Source organism: Tyto alba, unplaced genomic scaffold (assembly GCF_018691265.1).
Source record: "Tyto alba isolate M040663 unplaced genomic scaffold, T.alba_DEE_v4.0 Super-Scaffold_16, whole genome shotgun sequence".
NCBI lineage: Eukaryota > Metazoa > Chordata > Aves > Strigiformes > Tytonidae > Tyto > Tyto alba.
This window is the reverse complement of record NW_024881278.1, coordinates 598,283-622,525: the sequence shown is the minus strand read 5'-3', so window position 1 is coordinate 622,525 and position 24,243 is coordinate 598,283. Positions and strand designations below refer to the sequence as shown.

General features: G+C 42.6%; 2 protein-coding genes across 4 annotated transcripts in view; one reads left to right on the top strand and one right to left on the bottom strand.

Annotated features, from left to right (window-relative positions):
- Positions 1 to 83: 83 nt before the first annotated feature.
- Positions 84 to 7,658, top strand: OTOR (otoraplin). Its single transcript, XM_009965752.3, has 4 exons — positions 84 to 3,112; positions 3,585 to 3,724; positions 4,277 to 4,387; positions 7,260 to 7,658. Exons 1-4 carry the CDS (start codon positions 2,989 to 2,991, stop codon positions 7,281 to 7,283), a joined length of 399 nt encoding a protein of 132 aa, XP_009964054.3. The 5' UTR covers positions 84 to 2,988; the 3' UTR covers positions 7,284 to 7,658.
- A 14,017-nt stretch (positions 7,659 to 21,675) lies between these two features.
- ATL2 (atlastin GTPase 2) overlaps positions 21,676 to 24,243 on the bottom strand; it is a 45,137-nt gene continuing 42,569 nt past the window's right edge. For 2 of the 3 annotated variants that reach the window (XM_032994750.2, XM_042789473.1), the window contains exon 14: positions 21,676 to 23,674. In XM_032994750.2, the coding sequence (XP_032850641.2) occupies positions 23,555 to 23,674 (120 nt within the window). In that variant the 3' untranslated portion in view covers positions 21,676 to 23,554. Of the gene's footprint in view, positions 24,193 to 24,243 lie in introns of all 3 variants that reach the window. The other variant, XM_032994749.2, reaches the window with a different exon arrangement.

Genomic DNA, 24,243 nt, shown 5'->3' with positions numbered 1-24,243 from the left:
ATTATTGATCTGTTAGGCTTGTAGGGCTTACTTGGTGTACTGATTTAACTACTTTTAAGATGACATTAATTTCTCAGAAGCGAGTGCTGGGAAAATAGCTGTCTTTCCAGAGCAAAAAGCATGTGCCGGAATACTAAATGTCAGCATATTGAGAATAAATGCAACACTCAATCTTCAGCCTCATTATCAAGGGGGCAGCTGCTTTTCAGCAAGAATAATTTTGTCACTTAAGTAAAACAACTTGTCATTAGTGGGGTTTTTTTCCCAGGTATGGGTAGAAATTGATTGCAGCTTGACAGCACTGTTGTTCAACTTGGCTTTGTCTTTATAATGATGGATGGTAGTAGAAGCAGGTTCACAGAAGAAACCTGAAAGTTCATCTATTGTCTTCTCTTCTGCTCTTTCCAGACCTAGTGCCAGTGATATTAATAAATGGTTTAGGAAGAGCTTTATGGCTCTTTACAAAGACAATGCAGATGAGCCTGATGGTCTGGTTTTGGGCAGGTTTTTCCAAAATACATGTTCTAATGCTTCTGGGTTTGTTGGGTTTGGGGCTTTATTTTTGTTTGTTTGTTTTTCATTTGTCTAAAGCTTTTACAGGTCTTGTGTGACATGAAATACACAATGCAGTGAAGCAATCAGATGTAGTACTGTCAGTTGTAACTGTTCTATTTTGGGTGCAAAAAATCACTTCAAAAGCTTAAGTGTTTTTGTTCAAGTAATAGAAGACCTAGAAATATATTTTAGGTTAAGGGAATCGTTAAATTTACTTAATTTTTTTTTTTTTTGTGACTCTTGCAGTAACTTGTTGCATGGTGTTGGCCAGGAGGATTGCAATCAGACCCTTGAAGATTAATGTTTGAGAGGAAGCAGTTGCACAGGGCTTGTCATGTTCTACCTTTCCTCACTTATTGAACGCTTCTTTGGGGCCACTACCCTTTCAGACAAAGAAGTAATGGGATAGAGTTAGCATGATTGCCCTTAGCAATAGTTCGGGCAAATACTAGAATAGCTGTTTTTTAGGCAAGAAACTAAAAGGAAGAATGTTTTGCATGGCAGCTACATTGCAAGTATTGTTTTTTTCTGTTTCCAAAGTAATTTGGTCAATGGGGGCAGGAGGAAAGGATGCTAGAGGCTGTAGCCTTTCCTCTGTGACTGGCTCCATGCAGCCCCTTCCTGTGTTGTGTGGGCTTGACTGTAGGTGCAGAGCATCTCTTTCCCATTGCTTCTGTTCTGAAACAATCGACATATGACTTAAAACTGTTCTTTGGACAAAGTGCTGCACCTTCAGGGAAGCAGGATTGCTTTTTATAACATCTTGGTGTACTTTATAGTTCTGGCATATCAGCTTGATTTCTGAGCAAGTGCTATGTTATCTGTAAGTGTAAAACTAGCTACATAAACTACCTTTTTTGCACAAGGCCTGAAAAATCTTCTGATCCCAGAGTATATGGCAAGATGATGTCCTTCCACAGTCACCTCAATTACTGTCCTATCCATTTATGTATTTTTCATTCTTTTTAGTGATTTTTTTTTTGTGTATGTGTGATTTCACAGGTACTCTAATACTTGCAAGTGAAAATAATTTCAGTGTGCCTGTAAGGGAGCAAAAGTGACTATGTTATTCAGTCATGAACCTTATGTTTTTCCTTCTGCAGTCACAATTTTATAGGTATTAATTACGTTGTCCTTGCATCCCACTAGTCTGTGTACACGAGACTACCGTTGCTAATCACCATTCTTAACCTTTATTCACTCAGAAGGGTTTGTGTGGAGCTGTCTGCAAAGGACATCAGACGCCACATACGGGAGGTTGGAGGAAGGACTAATGGGCTGGAAGATTAGAGGGGAATGCGGTGAAGTCAGCTGTAATTGGAAGGGGATGCTGGAAATTGCAAGATGCTCTTTTCTTTAAAAGAGAGTGGGAGATTTTTGATGCCAGTTGACAGCTTCCTTTGTTCTGCCTCCTCATGAATCAGGAAGCCCCGGTTCTCTGGGGTGACATTTTGGCAACTTCCAAACCTGCTCCTGGTGACTGTTGAGGGTTGATCCAGACCAGCCTTCTGTGGCCTGACAGCCACGATGCGAATCACTTACAGTGCAGCACCTGGGGTGGTTTTTCCTTTGGTGCGTGTGTGCGTATCTAAATTAAAATAGTCCCTACAAGTCTTGCCTCATGTATGTTATGACAAGATTTTGGGAAGGTAGATGAATTTTAAATGTCCTCTCCAAGGGTAAAGAGGAGCTTTTAAGTCGGCCTGCGGCATTGTATGTTCAGCATCTTGCTCTTGCAAACTCTCAGCTGAGTTTAGCTATGTAAATAAAAGTGAAATGGTCGCTGTCCTGGCGTAACCTGTGTGTTTTGCTCCTGATGGCATCTCCCTGTGGAAGAGATCTTGCCTATACAAGTATATAGTGCTTGAACCTTTTAGACCTCAAATTTAAAATACTGACATGCAAAGCCTTTTTACTGGATTTCAACTCCCTCACGGTTTGTTTATGTTTGCATTATGTGTGTCGGGGTCCTAGTAAGTCCTTTCTGTAGGACTGTAATAGGGGAATCTCTGCCACTGAGGGTTTACAGTCCAGTGAAGATTATGCTTGTCAGTGAGCATTTGTGAAAATTAAGAACTTGAGGATTTGGAAGGATGTAATTTCCTTTGCTGCTTACCAGGGTCTGACCTAATTTTAATCCTCAAACTTTGCTTGAGGTAAAATTAAGACTATGGACAACTACAGGAAGGCTCAAAATGTTTAAATCATACAGTTGCTGATTGAAATGTTAATGTAGAGTGGCTTTGGGAAGGGATTTGGTTCATGAGTGGACCCTGAGGTCTTCCTCCCGCCTGCGGCTCCTCTGGCGGGGTGGAATGTCACCCTGACCCCTTCCGATTGGCCCGGGGTGTTTGTCCAGGTGTCTGCCTCTCCCATAAAAGACGGCGATCGCTGGACCCGGCAGGCATTCGGCAAGTGCTGCAGCAAAGAAAAATGACACAACGTGTTTATTTGGTTGTTTTACTTTTGTGTCTCGGATTAATGTGTCCTCTTGCAACCGGAATTTTTATGGAGAAGCTTGCCAGCAAGAAGCTGTGTGCCGATGATGACTGTGTCTGTAAGTAATTTTGCTTTAATTTTGAGGACAAATTCATCTTAAAAATGGCTGTAGAGTTTGGATGCAGTAGTGTGAGGGGAAAACAACTCTTATTTAGCTCTTATATTTGCATTGGCTTGTCAACTTTGAAAGCAGAGTGGGAGGGTTTATGTGGAATGTCACATGCAGTTTTACTGCAATAAGGGTTTTGTAAAGGACATTTTTCACTCAAGTGAAAGGTAAATGTAGAGAGGATTATAACTTCCACTGTGATGAAATGGCACATTCTTAAGCAGTTGTTACTTTGCTTACTGGAGAACAGAGAAATCAACAGAACAAATTCTTGAACACTTTTATTAATTTTAAGTTAACCTACTTTTGCCTGTCGGAACAGTTTTACATGTATGCATACAAGCACACACACATTCCTATTTCTCTCTCTAAAAGTATGTATGTATTTAAATTTGTTCACCTCATTCTTCTTTTTCTGTAGATACCATTTCCCTTGCCAGAGCAGAAGAGGACTATAATGCTCCAGACTGCAGATTCATTAATATTAAAAAAGGGCAGTTGATTTATGTTTACTCAAAACTAGTGAAAGAAAAAGACTCTGGAGAATTCTGGGCTGGAAGTGTAAGAGGAGATTCTTGTATATATGAGCAAAAGTAGATTAATGAGCATTTCTGTCAAGAAATGGATGGTAATGCTGAGTTATTGTGGGTTTTAAAGCAGCAACTTACTTTGCGAAGTGAATGTTTAAACTTAAATGGATAAATTTTCATTTTTTTTAATTAAATATCTCCAGTAACTACATGGTAATTATGAACCCCACCTTAACAGAAGGGCTCAGTGTTTCTTTTCTGTGGCTGTTTGCTAAAACTATGTAGGAGACTGCTTCTCAAATTTAAGAGTTTTATGACCAATTGTGATAAAAGCTAAGATAAATATTAGCTGCATTTATTTTAAAATTCCAGATAAACTATAGGTGGTATTAATTTACTCCAAAAAATGTATGCCTGTGTCAGAATTTGTGTAAATGGTTTATTTCATGTGCCAGGTAATTGGAAACTGGGAAATCTAAAACCAGAGTAAGAAAAAGTAATTGCTTTTGACTAAATTATGAACTGTCTTAAACCAGATGAGGACTGTATTGAGGTACTTAATTATACATCTCCTTGCCTGAAGGTTTACGGAGAACAGTATGAAGACCATATGGGGACAGTTGGTTATTTCCCTAGCAGTTTAGTCTCAGAACAACGTGTCTATCAAGAAGCGAATAAGACTGTTCCTACAACGGTAAGGAATTTGCAAAAGCCCAGCTGGCTACATAATTGTACTTGGCTGTGTAATGCTAATTTGCTGTAAAAACAAATCATAATTGTGGCAGTTGATTGTAGCATATCACAGATGCTTAGGGATTCAATCTTTGGGCTTTTATACAGCCAAATATTCTCAATAAAATCTCTAACATAAGCTCTGATATTGCAGACATCACAAATGCTGCATTAAGGGCTTGATTCTATTAGAGTTTCTATTGATTTGAATAGTATGCCTTCAAGGTCACGTAAGTTTTACCCAAAGGCTTCTTTTTTAGTCTGGATTTTGTGCTGCCTACTTTAAAAATGTGTACAAGTGTACATTCTATTAATTGTATATATAGATGGATGCTGTCATACAGAACTTCTGATTTACTGAAAGCATGCTTGCTTTCTCATATCTAAGTTAGTGGTACATCAGAAAGCTGAGTTAAAAAGCTTTTGAAAACACAGTGTTCTGTGAGTAAGCAAGGTGTATTTCTGAAAGGGTCATTGTCTCTGATGTCCAGTAGTGTCTCATGCACCAGATAATTCATAATTTCACTAAATATCTGAAATACTTCACAGAGGAATAGAAGACGAGGGTCCTTCCTCAGAGGCTGGTATGGTTTGGCTTACAACTAGTGCTTACTGGTAGCTTATTTCTATGCTTAAAAACAAATTGAGTGGTAGGTTTGCAGTAACTATATTAATTGATATTGAATATTTAGCTATATGACATTTTGAAGCATATAGCAAAATATGATTAGTGTATCAAGATTGAAATCATATCTGGAGTCTTTAATCCTAGGTCCAGATTATTAGATGAGTTTCATTAACACAAAGGAAATAAGTGAAAGGAAGAATTTTGTTTCATGTTAATAGTTGCTAGGATTTGTGTTATAATGTCTCAGACAAGTTTTATTTGAGGAAATGGGAATCTCCGATAAGTGATTGCTTTTCTTGACATTACATTAGGTTATTCTGAATTTGGCCCAGAAGCACTACAGCAATTAATTAGTCACAGAACATGAAAGAATGGCTAAAATCTGTTTCTAAGCTCTTTTCTCAACAATGTGACAGCCAGTCTGCTTGCACAGCAAGCTGAACTGGAAGCAGAGGTAGGTTAAAACGATGTTTTTAGCTTGCGGGCTGGCTTGGGGTCCAGAACGGGCTGTTGTCAGGCTGCAATGCAGAACTTTAATTGGAAAGTAATTTTCATTTGCAACACGAGCAATACAGACTTTCACCGTTGTTTCCCCCTTACTTTACATTCTCGCTATGCAGGAACTTTTCAACGAAAATGAAGGGAGAATACAGATAAGGTGCTTTTCCTTGTTCTGCTGCTCTCAGCTGTATGTTGCAAATGTGACCTTAAGGATCTGACTCTAAGTTCACATTCAAAATGGTCTACAGCACACCTTGAACAATCTGTGTATGGGCATGCTGCTTGCTCCAGAAATATCCCTTAAAGGTGCTGTTTTATACAGCGTGAGTGTTGCACATTGACATACACGCCTCTGATGCCACCAGCCTTCCATCTGCCAGTCAGAAGCCAGTCTCTTGCTCACGGCTCTGTAACATTCCCCCAGGCTGCAAGCAATGGTTTTTGCCTTGCTTTCCTGGCCTTGCAACTGCAAAGCCCAATACTTTGGTTCTCTCAGGAAGGGGTTGCTGTTTATATTCAGGGACTTGATGGTGCCCAAATCTTAACAATTAATCAGCATGCATTGCCTGCCCCGATCGAAGTACTGAGTGGCACTCAGAAATGGTATTGCTTAGAAGAACTGATAGGGAACTCAATGGGCAAAAGTATTATGGGGAGGCACCTGCTGCATTGGAGAGAAGCCTTGAAAGAGGACATTAGCCTGGGGGCCTCTGTCTCTGACCCTCCCTTCCATCTTCCCACACCCCCCCCAAAGTAACTTTCACTGCTGGAATCAACCAACTACAGACACCGCTAATAAATATCCCTGTCTGTGAACTTCTCTCTGCATCCTTTTGTGCAGTTCTGGGTAATCCATGCCTGTTGGTTGCTGTTTGAGCAATAAATCTTATGAGAATTCCCCCCACCCCCCCCCAGTGCTGCTACTTCTTAATCACTGAGTCACACTGAATACAATAGACTCGACACAATAGACCGTGTGTACTACAAGGCAATGTTGGATTGCCTGCCTTCCCTCCATCACTTAAAATTGTCCATTTGCTGGCTAAAATGGGAGTACTTTCATTACTAGTAAGCATCTGGCTCTGAAACAGCTCCCTGTCTTCTGCTTCCAGTGGGCAGCTATGTGTGATACACTGGTCTAATGTAAATGTCGTACAGTTTGAGCACCACAGTGTGATAATTCCCTGCAGCAGAAGAGAGATCTACATAGCTGTATAAGATAATAGCAGGAAGTTAGATGAAAGCAACGTGCTGTGGAAGTCTATCCCATGCTGGAAGTTTTCAAGCAAAATACTGGCGTTTATTTTCTAGTCACATTTCTCTGTAGCAAGTGTATTACATAGCCTCAGTCTGCTTAAGGCATCCTTTTCATGTATGGTTAGGAACTGTTTAAGGGTAAAGGGTTACATATGACTAATAAATCCAGGTATCGATGTGGGAATAGAGAACAAGGGAGATAAAGGAATCATCTGAAATTAAGCGAGAGGATGATATTGCCTAATTCACTTCAAAAATTTATGGCAGGAACAAATCATCCCAGCTATGTAAAATGAGTCAAAAGACAAAAGACCTTTTTCTTTTCCAGAATACTTTGAGTATATTATAGTGTATTCTGTGTTTGCATCTATTCATGTACCTTTGGGGAGTGATGAAGGAATGTTAATCCCTCAGTAATCTCAAAATATCTTTTAATTCTCTTTTTCAGGACATTGATTTCTTCTGTGAATAGCGCTGAAAGCAGTCGAGTAATCTCTTGACTGCTACAGGGGGAAGCCGACAGGAGGAAACCTGGGCAACCTTCCCTGAGCACACAGCCCTTCCTATAATAGATGTTTGTGAAACAATCTTTCTTCAAAACAAGAAAGTTTTCATTTAAAGGAAGTGATTTCCAGCGGGGAAATAGTCCCACACAGAATTTGTTACTTAGAAATTTTTTACCTGCATATACTTTGTTACTTGTTAATAAAGCGAATAGCCTTTGAATTGCTGTAAATCAGTGTGGTATAAATATGCGATGTAGGAGAGTTAGATGTGTGATCTTGACCTGCATTTTCCTGCCATAACCTTACACCATGTTTTAAATATTAAAAATATCTTCCTTGAATGAGCCGTCTGTGACTTGCTGGAATCAATCATTTTTGTTGCAAGAGCTATCCAACAAGGGAGAAACCACCAGTAACTAAATATGATCTTTAGCAGGGTGTCGAAAAGAGCATCTTGCCTGTCGTGTGTGCTGGTATGGGGCATGTTCAAGCAGAAACCGTTGCCCACAAGACAATGGGGTATGGCCGAGATGGTGCTTGCCCAAGGCCACGCATTTAGCCTGCGCTCGGTGTTCCGAGTAGGAGAATCGGAGAAGGTATCCTGCTGATTGACGTGCGGAAAACAGACTCCACAATCTGATAGATTGTAAAGTAGGTATGTTTATTCAGCGCTGGGCACACAGGGGATCGCTCCTCCTAATGTGTGTGCCTGCCATGTGCCACCGTTACCTTAGATTTATAGAGCAAATGATTACATATTCATATATTTCACAATACGCCTATACATATGCATTACCTATCCCCGCTTCGTATTATAATTAGCATTTCCATAATCTCCTCCCAATTGAGTCTGCGCAGTGTCTTCTGGTGGTGGTCGTGGGGGTCTTTGGGGATGAAGTCAAGCTCCTCTTCCTCCTGTCCGCTCTGTGACCCCAGGTTTCGCGCAGACTCAGTCTCTTACTGGCTGTTGTCCAAACCATAGGTCTAGTCCCAACCGGCTTTGTACTGATAAAGCCTAAAGACTCCATACCTCAGCTCATCATGTTTTACAAACTATCTACTCATTAAGCAGAACTGTTATCTCAACTATTTCCCTTGTCATCCCCTTCTTGCTATTCCCATATTAACCTTTACATCCCCTGTTCCTATCTAGGCCCTGTATCACTGCTCCTTCTCTGGCTCTAACAGCGGCCCTGCCAGCGCTGGGATGCTTGCTCCGCCGTGCCTCACTGATGGCAGCGGGTGAGGAACGAGCGGGTTTAGTTTCTGTGAGGGACAGGGGCGCTCCTGAAGCCCACAGCCGCGCGGAGGGCGCCCGGCCCCGGAAGCGGGCGTGCGAGGGCGGCTCCGCGCGCCCTCCTGCGGCAGAGCCGGCCAGCAGCGCGGGACGCGGCAGCCAATCGGAGCCGCGCGTCGCTGCCGCTCGCGCCTCTGGGCGGGGCAAGGCGCCGCCTGAGGCGCAGCGGCCGCGAGGGCGGCCGCCCCGGCCCGGCCCGTGTGTGCTCGGCCCGCCGCTGCCAGCGGTGGGGGTAATCGGCCTCTGTGCTACCAGCTCGGCGAGTTTAGGTAAATTTTCACGATTTAGGGAGGAGGTTGAGGGCCAGAACGTTTTAGAACTAGCAGTACTCACATCTGTCAAAGACCTTTGGCAGTGTTGTCTGTGAGCAGTTGCTTTTTAACCAATAAGGTGTAATCTTTTAGCTGGATCCTTCCTGCTCAGCACAGCTTTCCAAGATGAGGTGTTTGCAGTTGCATGCATTCATTTTAGATAGGCGCGCTGGAAATGCATTCCACACTTGAGCACACGCTAGAAGCTGTGGGTGCCAGAAGAGCACACATAGCAGTAGGTGTTTGCAAACAACACACGGAATGCATTAAATGATGCTGCAGATATCATGAATTAAAATTGTGAGGTGATGTTCAGCTCTTGCTATTGGAAAATAGGAGGTTTTCCTCAAATAGTCACCTCAGGTGATTGCTTACAGTTATTAATTTACCCAGCTCTACATGGATGTGTAAGAGGCGGATGTAAAAAGCTTTATATGTGTTTCTCTACAAAGATACTGTCCTTTCCTCTTCATTTACAGTGCAGGAACTGCAGGCCAGGAGAACTGGACTTTCTGTGGTGTAAAGCAAGACCAGTGTTCTTAATCCTTGCTATTGCATTTAATCCTAAATCCATGTCTTTGTAAAGGAAAGCTTTTCAGTTCCAGTTTGCTTCTTAACCAGCTTGTATGAGCTATGGATACTTCAGGATAGTAAAACAACAACTAAGAGGAGAATACTAGAAGTTCAGGATGCATACAACAGGGAGTAGGTATACATATATTGTCCTTTTTGAGCTTGAACAAAGGGCAACATTTGGAGTATCAGTGAAAAACAGCCTGCTATGACTTACTTGGCAGTTATAGTAAGTCTGGGACCATCGTGGCAGAATCTGGACAGTATGTATTTATTTATCTTTGCCTTTTCCCTGGCTGCCATCAGAGGCCCTGTTCTGCAGTGATCTCTTCTGTGCAGAAAATAACTCAGCAGGCTTTCGAGGGGCATCAAAGTCTGTCTTTGCTACTTGAAAATCTAACTCTGAGGAAAGTAAGATAAGGGATCGCTTTGTGGTATTCATAAAGCATCTGGCTGTGAAGAAGCATTGTACTGGCAAAGCTACTTGTCTACTGAATTCAGTCTCTAATGTGCAACTGTTGGATGGTTTCCAATCTAATGAAGCTTTATAGCACCTTTCGTCTGCACAATGTCATAGGTACTTGTTTAATACATCCACATTGTGTAAAAATGTCATCTCACAAGCAGTGGTGATCTATGCTACAATCTGAACTCTGGTGTGATAGTCTAGATAAATTTATAGCTTCATTATGTGATTTATTGTCAGGATCCTTTTTTTAAGATGTCCAAAGGAGAATTGTGACTTCATTCGTTAGTCACCAGGGACATGATACAATGAATGCAGCAATTCCTGATCTTTATGGCCACTGCCCCTCTGAAGGCAATCTCTTCACTGTGTAAATGTTACACCGAGAAGGAATGTTGGGTAGATTCACTTTGCAAGGGATGGTGTGTGTGCTCAGAAGAGTGGAGACATTGCAGTCTGACATGGTCTTCTCTCTCTAGAGAAGGTGCACAATATGACTCAGTTGTCATTCATTCACTTGAACCAAATTGGTCTTGGTTTTATTTTCAATACGCCAATTTTCATTATTTTATCACAAATTTCACAATGTTTGATGAATTTAAAATTCCCACTGCTAAGGCCTGGTTATTACAAGAGAAAAACAAGATAATCTCCTGTTTTTAGAGGGAAGTCTTAAGTTTCTACCCTTTACAAATGTAGGGAAGCATGACAACATTAATCTTAACAGCACTAGCACCAAGGGTAAACAAAATGATCCCAGACTTGTACAATGAAATCTAGGGGAAGTGGGGAAGGGAGAAATGGCAGGGGAGCACAGGATGGATGTCTGTAGAAAACTTTTGAGTGCTTGCAGCTGGCAGCACTATTAATGTGAAGTTGACAGTTAAAGATCAATAGTTTTGACACTGAACACAGATCTGCTTTCTGCATTTCATGTTCTTAGGGGATGCTTGTTTCAGAACAACACAGCTTGCCATTCAGACCCTGAAGTGTTCATGCTGTAGCGTACCTGGCCGGGATAAAGAGGAACTGACTTTCAGGAGAAGGAGAGGAGAATCAATATTACGCTAGCAGTCAGTGGAGGATGCTTTTGATTTTCTTTTTCCCCTACTCCAGTTTCTAGAAATCACAGCAGCTTCACTGTTACTGTTTTAGTAATATGTACACAACATCTTACATGCACTGTGTGCTCTTTATATGACAAGATCTTGATAGTCTTGTTTCTGTTCATTTTATCCCAGCATAGGGGAAATATATGCACATCTTGATGTGTATTTCAGTGTTGTGTTTAAACAAGGCGGTGTAGAACTCTTGATGTGGACTCAAACTGCACTCTTGGCTTACGATGACATGGTATCTATTTAGCTGAAGTTAGCATTAAGTTTCCAACCTTAGGTGAGGATTCAGAGGCTCTTAAAATAAACCGTTGTGTATTTTTCAGCAAGCTTGGCTTTGAAGAAGTGTAATGCTCCTAGATCATTACCTGAAATAAAAAGCTTGTAATTAAGGAAGCCTTCCCGCTGCAATGGGACGAGCTCCCGTTTGGCGGTAGGAGCAGAGTTGTTCGGTGAGCGCAGGGTGACATCCAGCGGCTGGCTCCTGCCTGGCTGTGGGAAGGACTCGGCTGGTTAGTACTGTCACAGGGACACCCCAGCCGGGAGGGCCCTCGGGAGTCTCCTGCCCAAAACAGGGTCACACTTAACCCACATCAGAGTGCTCACGGATTTGCCCAGTCTCAAAAACCTCCAAGGACTCTGAGTAACTCACTCCTTAATTATTCTCATTGTGAAAATTACTTTCTTTATCTAAAACCTGGGGTTTTTTTAACTTATGTCCATTGTCCCTTTTCCTCCACAGAGCACCTTAATAAAGAGCTCAGATCCATCTTCTCAATAAAGCCCTTGCGGTCTCTGAGGAGCTGTTTTTGTGTTCCCCTGAAACTGTTTCTTCCCCAGGATGAACAGGTCCAGCTCCCACAGCTTCTCCTCCCAGGGATGGTGGCCTCCTGCCCATGTCACTGTGTCTCTGCAGAACATGCTCAAATTGCACAGCAGCAGGCCAGGTTTCTGATTTGGCTTGTTGGTAACAATAAGGATGACTGAATTTATGAAGGATTCACACGTGCTCATCTAATTCTTACTTGTGATGGCACCAACATTTTACAATGGAGATTTTTTCATAATTACATACGCTGCTGTAAGAATCTTGTTATCTATTCTACTAATAATAAACGTGCCTCAGGGCTTATGAAAGATGACAAGGAGTTCACACAGGGCTTTTCTGCAGTGTGTTTCCCCCACAGGAAAATGTGTTCTTACCACCACACCTTTGTCATGCCAGTGCACTCTGACAACGAGAGCACTGTTTGTTTCTGAAGTGCACTGGCCTTGTGGTGAAGTGGCAGTGCAGGGGGTGCCTGTACCCACAGTGGGGTTGTGTTACCAGCGTGCTGGTAAACTCCATACAACAAATTTCAGCCACAGAAAACAACAGGCAAGTGATCGGCATGAGTTCCTTCCCACACACAGGTTGTAGCACGGGCATTTTGGAGAAGGGGAAATGACATCCCCAGCTGTCTTGGTGCATGGCTAACAAAGGGCTGATTGCAGCCCTGGCTGGGATCAGTGGGGGATGAGCAACAGCTGCTATAAAAACCACAGTCTCAGCAGGCTGAGAGGGAAGTTTGGTGTTGCAAAGCCATACTGAGGGAGGATGCTAGGTTGGTAAGAGAAGGCGTGGGTGAGAAGTGGTGACCTGTGCTCTGCTATTTTCTGTCACCCTGAGTACTTGGTTGGAGACAGATGTTGCAAGAAAAAGATACCTTTCTAATATGAATCTGGAATCTCTCATGACCTTGAGATTTAAGAACTCTTGGTACTGAGTAGCCAGGTAAGGAAAGGAATAACTGGAGACTGTTACTAACCTTGGTGCCTGAGTTGATTCTTAAAATAGTGCTTGCTATTAAACTATTCCTTATTTATGTTTTTTTTTTTTTTACTAGAAATACTTGATTTAAGCTGAAAGATAGCTTGTCTTTCTTTCCTTTTCTCTGGCAAAGGATAAATGCTTTATCTTCTATTAGCTGATACTGACCTGTCTGCAGGGGCTTCTTCCCTTATAGCCTCCTTCCCCTGCTTGGTTTTTTTGATCTGGTATGGTGTAGCTGTGTCACCAGCCTTCAAGGGTGACTGATGGGTTTGTAGAACAAAATGGCTTTCAGGTTTAGAAATAGCTGTTTTTTCAGGAGTGGGTGGGAAAAAATGCATTGAGATGGATGAATAGTGTTATGTCAATACAAATCATTAGCTGATACTGACCTGTCTGCAGGGGCTTCTTCCCTTATAGTCTCCTTCCCCTGCTTGGTTTTTTTGATCTGGTATGGTGTAGCTGTGTCACCAGCCTTCAAGGGTGACTGATGGGTTTGTAGAACAAAATGGCTTTCAGGTTTAAAAATAGCTGTTTTTTCAGGAGTGGGTGGGAAAAAATGCATTGAGATGGATGAATAGTGTTATGTCAATACAAATCACAAGGAATCAGTGTGAGGCTGATTGTTCTTTCTGCTCAGACTGAAATTACACTGCCAGCCCATGAAAAGCAGGAGCTCAAAATATATGGTATTAAGTAAAACTGCGTAACTACTTAGTAAATAGCATTGCACATATATACACATAATACTTGATTTTTTCAGCATCACTTAAAGATGTGAATGTCTCTGAACAGTGTAAAATGCAAAAGAATATTCAGTCTTGAACAAGTACACAAGCTGTAAAGATTGTCTTGCGTGATAATATGGTGAGAATGCAACTCAAAGACAGCTCTCCTGTCTGTATTGTAATGCTTGTTTTCACATACACCATAGCAAAGTGCTGCCTGTGGTCAGGCTCTCAAACAGTGGTAGTGAGGTTAAGATTTATTAGAGTTTCACTGAAGATTTTTTTTTCAGTTGGGGGAAATTCCCATAAAAGGAGACTGGGCTCTACTACTGTATTTTTGCCACGAGAGTGTATAAAATTGCTTAAGGGGCGGACTAAGTTTGGGGCTGTACTACCCAGTTGTTACAACCCAGGCTGAGAGCCCAGGGAGTGGTAAAGGTTTCATGATCCCCTTGGGTTAAATGAAGGGGAAATGACACCAAATGAATGGTTAAAATGTTTTACTTTTTGTAAAAAAACTCTTAGAAAAGGGATAATAAGTGGTGTGGTGTCTTATTGAAAAATCTATGAGAAAAAAAAAAGTAGTAAAAGAAAAAAAGGAGAGAAAGAGAGTCAAAGGATCCAGATCACCAGTCCAGGTTCCAGCATTGTCTTAGGTCCAGTAATCTTAGGTGGTGGGTACACACTCAGCAAAGTTTTGTGTCACCTTTTAAGTTCATCTTATCAGCAGATTTGCATACTAGGCAAAGAGAGGCAGGCATTCCACAAACTCATTTGCATGAGAGATGAGGAAAAGGTAGAGCATGGGTTCTGCATGTGTGTTGAGGGGGGATGGGATGCATTAACTCTTTAATCCAACTGAGTTGGTGGTCGTGATCTCCCTACACCACCTTTATCTTTTTCCCCTGTTTTTGTTTCTTGGGCAATTATTCAGCCTTTGGCTCTATCTGGTGCCAGGTTTCTCTCTTAACTATTTTTTAGCTCTTCTTCAAGGGTATAGTTGTAAATTAAAGTGTAGGCATGAACCCAAACATATGTCTTTTTTCAGCTGACGTCTTCCCCCTTGGAGACTTATCTAGGGAACCTCAGTATAACTGCAAGGGAGTGGAGCGATGCACTCTGCACTTCGATAGGCAGACAGTTCATTCCTTAGACTAACCACAAAGGCCACAACTTGTCCTTTAGGCTTTCCATGTGGATGAATGTTTGAGGCATTAACTCCTTCAGTTTCTTACACCAGCTCTAATCAGATTAGATTTTTTTCTCTCCTATATGGCATACCCTTTGAGCAGCAGAGTGGAAGAGAAGAGCTGCTAGTCTATCTGCTAGTGGCTGTGTTGGAATATAGCCCACACCAGGCAGTATTCTTATGCATCTACTGGTTTCATTGGTGTTTTGTTGGCTGAAGGTTGCTCAAGTCTCAGGCAGACTTTTTGGGAGCCAGAGGTAGCAAAATCCCTCTGCGTTCATAATAACCCAGGGGGCTGGACACTGAGCTGTGATACAGGGAAATCCTACTTCTGGTGGTTGAAACTCTGACTAGCTGCATCCTACTTGTCCTCATTTATGAAGGTCACTGGGGCAGTCATTGGTGACAGAAGGGAACATTCCTAGTTCTGGTACAGAATAGAGAAATTACTCAGTAACAAAGTTTTACAGGAGAAAAATGCCTACTTCCTTCTGAGTTCTAGCAGATTTTGAAAGTCTTTGAGTGAACTGTGTGTTCCAATGAATGGCTTATTTCAGGTGGTATAACTGCTAATGCACTCTTACTCTTTGGAAACAGTGACACAGCTTTGTGCAAACTAAATGCAGCTAGCTAGCTTGACATCTAGGTTCTTCTTTAGACAGTCACCAGAACTTTGAGTTACAAAGGGTAAAATTGCTAGCACTGGTCTGATGTAGAGTCAGGCTAGTTTAATGTACTGTACATCATGTATTGGTCATGATTCCAGCCAAAGCATTAAAATTCCTTTTATGTTCTTTGATACACAAATGGCTCTCTGCAATATTCTACACACTGTGCCTTGAAATGTCTAGAAGGAGATGTAATACAGAAATAAGCTTTAAGGATATCTGTAATTTTCCTCATTATTTTATATTGCCTCTTAAGAATAATAATTGCCAAAAGGCAAGGCAGTTCTGTGAAGAGGGACAAATTCCTGGGGAAAGCTGAGAATAAAGGACTGTAGCAGTATGCAAAATAATAGGAAAAGCAGAAGATGCAAAGTCACTATGAAGTCTTTAATGTGTCATCCCACTGCAATGTGTATAATGGATAACTAGAGAGAGTTGGCAAAACTTTGTTTGGGCTGTAGCTCCTCCTCAAGACTGCAGGTAGAGAGGTTAAGCAATGCTTGGAGAAGTAGACCTTACCCAAGTAGCTGAGATCTGTAATTGTTTTCCAGTTCTGCTATAGACATGTTTCTCATGTCTTTTGCTGTGTAGTAAATCTGGCTGCTTATTGTTATATTGCCCTTTCCCCTTGGCATATAACTCATCTTGCTAAAATTGGCATTTTGGCCTGGGTTTTGTGGGAGGAGACAGTGAATGTTAGAACCTGGACTCAGTTTTCAGGGTGCATGGGACATTTGGTTGGAAAGCTACAATAGTAATGTTGAAATAATTCAGTCATGAGGGATACTCTAATCACCATGGTCACACTCTGAGAAGAGCTCTTTGAGACCACTGCTGTAACTCAAAGCAAGAACAGTATTGTAAGTGTAGGAGTATACTACCAGGTAAAGTCTTCTGCCTCAAATGTTACCAGTGGGGGTGAAAGAACTGTGGACTGAAAGGAAGCAGTGAGAGACTGGGTAGGGGACTGGGGCAAAGAGATGCCTGGAACCCAAAAGGGGCTGAGAGAGGCAGACCTGAGGGAACAAGGCACAGATGTTGCGGCTTGTGCATTCAGTAATTCTTTGGTAGGTGATAGGTTCATCTCCACACACCCTGGACTAGAGGTGATGTCTTTGCATTTAGTAACTCTGGATGGATTCTTCTATCACAAGTTTGGTTGCTTTGTGAAACTCATCCCAGCCACCATAGCTTAATCTACTTAGTCTACCTGCCTAGTTCCACCTTCTGTGTTGCAAGGGTACTCAACATGCACCAGGCTTAATTATGTCCATACACTGCAAAATCACATTGTTCCAAGCTATGGATGTGACTCCTTAAGCTTCTTGGCCATGTGAGTGTGACACTGTACCTGGGTGTAAGTTAGCCCTATCTTTTAACTCAATAAATAGCTTTTGCAGTGTACTGGCATTGTAACTCAGAAGCTTGAAGCTTGTTCTTAGCTAACTCAAGGCTCTCCTCCTCCTTATGCTGCTTTTTGCAGTGTAGACAGACTTGTGGATCTTGCTGTTAACTCAGGAGAAAAGGTCAGACCGTTGTGGCCCAAGTGCTGTGCTTTTCAAGAGGAAAAGCTGCACGTACAGAAAAAACCTTATGTCGCTAAACCTAATCAATGGAGGGAAGACAGCAAAATCTCTGTCCCTAAGGCATTACCACCACCACCTTCCCCGGGGGAGACATGGTTTTCTGCCAGAACAAGTTCAATATGCTTTCACTAGCTTGTGGTTTGTTTGTACTGTAGAATTGTAAGCAGATGCTACGTGTTCTTAAGGGTTTGAACTGCCACCTTTTGTTCCAATTACAGAGCTCTGTTCAAAACACTGTGCTTTTTGTTTGTTTGTTTTAGGGGTGAGAAGAAAGTGCAGAAGGAAGTAGCTCTTCAAGGATACTAAGAATAGCTGTGGCAAAAAATTAATAATTCTGTGGTTCAGGCTGTTAAGCTATGTCATCCTGTGCTATTTGCAGCACACATGTATGTAAAGTGTAGTCATAATATGCTGCTGAGCAAATTCTTCTATTTAGCTTGTGTTTTCACTTGTGTGAGTTAAACACACTTGGGCACTAGGAAAATACTGAGGAATTTGGAAGCTCATATAATTACTGAATAAGTGTTAGTGTGTGACATTTTGTGGAGTTGCTTCAAATTGCCTGAACATGACCAGTGAACGTAGAGTCTTGCAGGCCAGCTCTGGAGCTTTCTCAAAATAATTATGTTGCACTAGTATCTAGCTAGTAGAGTTTATGGAGGAAAAAAAATGTGTAGTAGAAAAATGCTTATTTTTACTCTTTCTGCAAACATGCATACTGATTGTTTCTCTCCCTCTACCTGTTAAATAAATCCTACTGTAACTATGTTGCTGTGTGGGGTTTCTTTTTCTTTGGTAGCAGGGGAGGAGGGGGGCTACAGCAGTGGCCCCTGTGAGAAGCTTCTCGAAAGCTCCCTGGCTCCAAGCTGGCCCTGCCTTTGGCCAGGGCCAAGCCCATCAGCTGCACCTCTGCAATAACCTATTTACGAAGGGGAACCTGAGATGGGATGTGTGGGGAGGACACATGGCAATGCGGATGACTTGGGAGGAGGCAGGTGCATGCCCTCCTTGGGGGCGCGTCCAGGTCCTGCTCACTGGGGCTTGAAACCAGGCTCACTGGGCTGGTTCTGGGTCTGAGGAACAGTTCCCAAGTCCAGTGTGCAGCAGACTCAGACCTGGGCTTAGGGGCTGGTTTGGGGCTCATAGACTGTGAGTGAAGCCCGTGGGGTCTGGGGTCGGACACATGGAGGAGTTAAGGCAGTTACACACACTCAGGTCTGGACACAGACTAAGTCCTGTGTGTTTGGGCTCAAAACCAGGCTCGGAGCTTAGAAACAGAGCCTAAGTAAGAAAGGAAAAGTTCTGCGTTTTTCAGACTCAGAACTGGCAAAAGTGACTGGTTTGGGGTTCATAAACAGTGAGCGAAGCCCATGGGGTTTGGCATCAGGCACATGGAATCAACCCAGTTACACATATTTAAGTCTTGGAGATGGTGACCAAGTCCTGTGAGTTTGAGGCTCGAAACTAGGCTCATTTGGCCATTTTAGGGGTCTGGAACAGAGTTTAAGTCCTGCATTTTGCAGACTCAGAACTGGGCTCAGTGGCTGGTTTGGGGCTCAGGCACAGAGTTGAGACAGATACCCATGTTCAGGTCTGGAAACAGAGACTAAGTGCTGCATTTTGGGGGCTTGAAACCAGACTCACTTGGCCAGATGTAGGGCTCAGCAACAGACTCAGTCCTGTGTTTTACAGACACAGAACCAGGCTCATCAACAGTGAGTGAATCCCATGGGATGCAGGGTCAAGCACACAGAGTTGAGGCAGTTACCCATGTTCAAGTTTCAGAAACAGAGACTAAGTCCTGCATGGGTCTTTAAACCTGGCTCATTTGGCCACTTCTAGATCTTAAAACCAGAGTCTGAGTCCTGAGTTTTACAGACATGGAACAGGGGGCTCAGGCAGATGGAGCTGAGGCAGTTAACCATGTTCAAGTCTGGAAATGGAGACTAAGTGCTGCATTTGGGAGGCTTGAAACAGAGACCAAGTCCTGTGTGTTTGGGCTCAGAAACAGAGACTAAGTTGGTTCTGTGTATTTGAGGGCTCAATACAAAGCTCCTACAGCCAGTGTTAGAGCTGAGAAAGAGCCCAAGTGTGTGGAAGCAATCCAGTGCTCCTATCATGCAGAATACATGTTTGAACTTCATCTTGAAAGATTAGAGAAAAATCTCTTGTGCCTGGAGTGCAGCACAATGCCCTGGTGTGTGGGGGGTCAGGGCATCGCAGGACACAACCTCTGCCTTCTGCAACTGTTCTGTGATGATGCTGTGGTTATTCCCCTCTGTTGTGTCGAGGATGTAGCAATATGTTTATGTTCCATAGTACTCTGGAAGCAGAAAAAGTAGTGTCTTGGTAAACAGATCATGCCTGCTGATGAGGCATTCCTCCTTTTTTTTTTTTTTTTTTTTTTTTTTATATATGTGTGAAAGGCATGGCAAGTGCAGGTAAAAAGAATTAGAAAATCAGCATGGAATTGGAACACACTATGCTACTGGAAGAAATCTCCCTTTCATATTAAACAATAAAATTAAATCACTCTGCACTATGTGCATACTTCCTCACTAGCACGTTCACTTCCATAAAAAAAATTACAGATACTGCTTGTAAACCATCCAATAACATTTACTTTTATAAAGCACACATACTGAAAAGAACCAGGCCTGAAAACATTTCTGGTGCTGTGAAGACTCTTGAGCGAAGCATCTCACTTTAGCTAAATGGTATAAAGAAGAACCAGTATGACCCTTGTGGGCACTCCTGGATGTGAAAAAGGCTGCTGTCCCAAGCCTGCTCTAAGAAAATTGGGTTACAAAACAGGCAGAAAAGAAATTTCCTGTTGTCTCTGCCTTTTTGGACCCAGAAATCGCATTAGTTGTTGCTCTAGATGAGTACTTCTCCTCCCAAGGAACTGAGGGACTTGTGAGGGTGAGTGCATTGTTAACTTGATGCCAACTGGAGAAATACATTCTAATCAGCATTTCCTGAAGTAACAAAACAAATCTTTTACTTGTCGCCTTCTCCACCCCTTTCTGATGCTGTAGCTTGTTACACGTTCTTCCTCATCTCTTCTCATCTGTCTCCCTACAGCATTATTCTGTAGTTTGCCAGCTTGTAGTATGGAACTTCCCTAACTAGTTCTGGTGTTATCCTTTTTGAGGGACGAGTTGGCCAGAGCTACACCACTGGTGGGGTAAGATACCATGTTTTACTTTGCTTTTTCTGTTAAATTGGTTTTTGCTTGCTCTGAGAGAATGAGGGAAGCAAGGCCATAATACACCACCAATTTGCACAGAACTGGAAAGATGCTCAGAGCTCCTTTCCTGAGTCAGTAGCAGAGTAGCCCTGGATAGAGAAAGTGAGCTTCTTTTAAGCCCCCCGTGTATTCTGATAGTGAAGTTGTTCTGGTCCCTTGTACCCACTCTGTGCATGATCCTGATGTTCCTAACAGTACAGAGTAAAATAAGGTGTTTTCACTCAGAATACTAATTGTAAGGGGTTGCCTAATGGAGGTTGCACCCATGTACCAACCAGCTGCAAGACTGAGCCAGCATTCTCCCAAGGCACACACAACACACGTTCCCACTGCCCATCTAGGTCAACAGCCAGTACTGGCACAAACACCAACACCCTCATCCTATCCCTCTCTGGCTGATAAGGAGGAAGGTCTGTTAGTGGGAAAAAAAACAAGTACACACAAGCTGGGGCTCCCTCCAGTAACTGAACAAGGAGATTCAGTTCTGGATCACCCGTTTGTTCCAGTAACTAGCTCAGCCCACCCCTGCACACGCCCATTGCAGATGCCCTCAGTAGCTGGCCTCCACACACAAGTCTGTCCTGTAACTGGCCCTGGAAGCCTCTTTTCTTTCCAGTTACCTCCCACAGAGGCAGGCACATACAGATAAGTAGGTCTCAGTTGAACCTCAGACCCTCCATGTTAGCCTGGACCTCCTGGTCCTTCCAGTTGCCTCACGCAGAAATAGCTGCGCATCCAGCCCAGACTTAGAGCTGCTCCAGCACCTTACCCTACTTGGTGGCTAAATCTGGCTTGAATACACCAACGCATGACTTCACTCTGCAGTTGCCAGCACTTGCTTTCCACTTACTCCGGACTGCCGGCACTCCAAACACACGGGCCCTGTGGCCCAAGGTCCCACTCCAGTTGATGGCTCTTAGACTTCCACGTACGCGGGGTGGAGTCCCCTCTAGCAGGAAGAGGGTGAGCATGGAGTTACCAGACAAAATAGGACACAGCTAGACAAGAACACTTGCCAGCAACCTGTTTCCACAAATACAGCTTGGCCCCTCCCTTTTCCTACATTTGATCCCTCCCACAAAGAGGGGAGTATTGCATCAATGCTGCAACTCGGCCCAGTTCTCATGAACTCTCCCCCCTACGTACAACGTTTCAGTCCTCCACTAGAAGGACAGAGCCCAGAAAAAGCCTTCCAGCTTCACTGTCCACATTCTGGACAGAGTTCTGCTCTCACCCTTGCTGCAGGGCAAGCGGGGCATGGCACAGCCTCAAACCTGACTCTTCCCTTGCAAAGGCAAGCGTGGCCCTCCAAGCTCCCACAGTGACTAGTCATTTGACTAAGAGATTCATCACCAAAGCATTCGATTGTTTAAATAACAGTATTTAATCTGTACAGGTTGAGAGAAGGTATCATAAAATGCAACATTCCTACCTCATCTTCAGCATCATTCACCTAGAGCTGAGCCCTCATCTTCAGAGGGCACGTAACCACCACTCCCCACTAGTTCTTTATGGTACAAAAGTCACAGTGCAATTGCTTTAGTCCTAGACAGATGATATCCCTCAATCAAGAGAGGAGAGACTGATGAAGCTCGAACATTCATGGAAATTGTTACCATTTAGGAATGCAAAAAAAAAAAAAAAAAAAAAAAAAGCTATTGCACAGTTATTTTCCAGCTGAAACTACAGCAGTTATTTAGCTGCCTTTATATTCCACACATCTGAAAATGCCTTAGTTGATACTGATTTAGTCAAGAGTGAAAATAGAGCCAGTAACACTTCAGAATGATACAGTTGTTGGAGGGCAGAAGCTGACAAGCAACTCCACAAGTCAAGAAGCATGCTTTAGAATACCAGAAAGTTCTCCTATACAGGGAAGGGATATGAGCTAGACAGATGTCATCTTTCAGAGACAAGCATGAGAGGAACATTAGCTTCAATAGAAAGCTATGGAGTACAATAGACAATTTGTTCATATAATTGTCAGGATAAGTATTTGACATAGTCTACGTCGTTGAATACATACTTGAACATCTTTTAAAAATAAGCACGAATTTAATTTCATATATACACAACTGATTTTAATCATGTACTGAAAATAAATTACAGGAAATAACTTTAAAATGCAACAGAAGACAAGAGTTTCACAACAAACATTCCCATTGATTTTCCCAAGGGGGTGAGAGATTGCAGTGTTCAAGGCAGGTAAATATCACAAATATATCAAAAAACTTCAAATTGTCAATGCATTCACACATTTACATGAGCCACAAACATTCCTTTACAGGGACTGCACTTAGCTACCACAGAACCAGGTTTTGCCATAAACTACAAAACTTTGATACAAAATTGTATTTATATATTTATATTTCATATACATGCCCTATCTGTGATTTCTTAAAAAATAAGAACTAAACACACTGTACAGACAATCCTAACTCATTGCTTGGTAGCTGTAGGCAACATTTTTGGATGGAATTTCTCCCCCAGTAGAATTAATGGCAATATTATATACATGAAGGCTAAACTGCGGAAAAAAGACAGCTCAGTTCTGATATGCACCTCCCTCAGGACCAGGTCTGCACGTTCAAGGCAAGACACCATCTGCTCTGACCCACTGCCTCCCTTACAAGTCAGTTCTGCTGTCAGTGGTGTGAGGAACCAATACATGCATTTGTGTAACACTGGTATAAAAGGCAATAAAGCAAGATACATATCGTAATGTAGTGGCTCTAATGGCTTCATCAAGTTGATACACCTGACACACAGAAACACTTGTTCGAGGGGGCAAGAGGATGGTGTAGAGCTGGGTACATTTGGTAAGAGCACGCCTGATGTGGGTCTGATCAATAAACTTCCCTGAAATTATCTCCTGCAGAGGACAGATTCCCACTGTAAGCCAGAGACTGCATTGCCTCAAACCCTGGGGGAGGATCCCTCTCCCCACTCCCACCCCACCAAATGCACACATGCACAGTGCAACAGGACTAGATGTAAAATGGACACGTGCACCCCCACCCCCAGCAGTCTCCATGGCACCAGGTTTTCTTAAAAGCAGAGCACTGACAAACTAACTCTTCCCAGGTGATGGCAGCAATCTGTGAAGCCAGTCACACTAAACTACTTCTACAGTTGATTGTAAACTTTGGTTTTTGTTTGTTTATTTATTTATCTATCATTGAGTTCTCGTGGTACAGCAAGCATGTCTAGGATGAGAGGGTAGAGTTGAAGAGGAGATGAACTGTCAGTCTGTCTTTAGTCTGGCATGGTGAGACACCTGCTCGGTCAGGCCTGCTTTGATAGAGTTTTTTACAGACTGCCTCATATGATCCTCCATCAAATTATCACTCATGGGCTTCAACACCTGTGGAATGAGAAATGTGCAAAAGAAACAAAAAGATGAGGTAACCAAGGAAAATAATATAAAAACATACAAAGAGATGAGACTTGAAATAATGAAAAAACTTAGAATGCTGAAGTCTGACACAAACTGGCATGAACTGAAAGAGAAATGAGTTTTGCTGCTACAGTAATGAGGTTAAATCAGTGACATGCTATGGACACAAGTGATATCCCTCCTATACAGCAGTATTTCACTCAGTTTAAACCACTTTACAGTTCCTAGAAGATGGATGTGCAATTTCATACCCTATATGCAGCATCAGTCTGGTATGGTTACAGCATTTATGCAGACCGGCCCAGACGGTCCAGCTTATTGTCCTATATGTGTAAGTGTGAACACTTCAGATACAGAAAGAAAGTTAAAAATACTGGCTAGTTTTTCTTCTTGTTATTGTTGGATGAGAGTCGCTGTCGCGGCACTGATGTAAGAGCACGGCGAATCGTTTGGCGTCTAAGGACTTCAAAGAGTTTGGAAAACACCTAGAACACGAATTCAGCTGTTAGGAAAAGTGGCTCTTAGGAGGCAGCAGA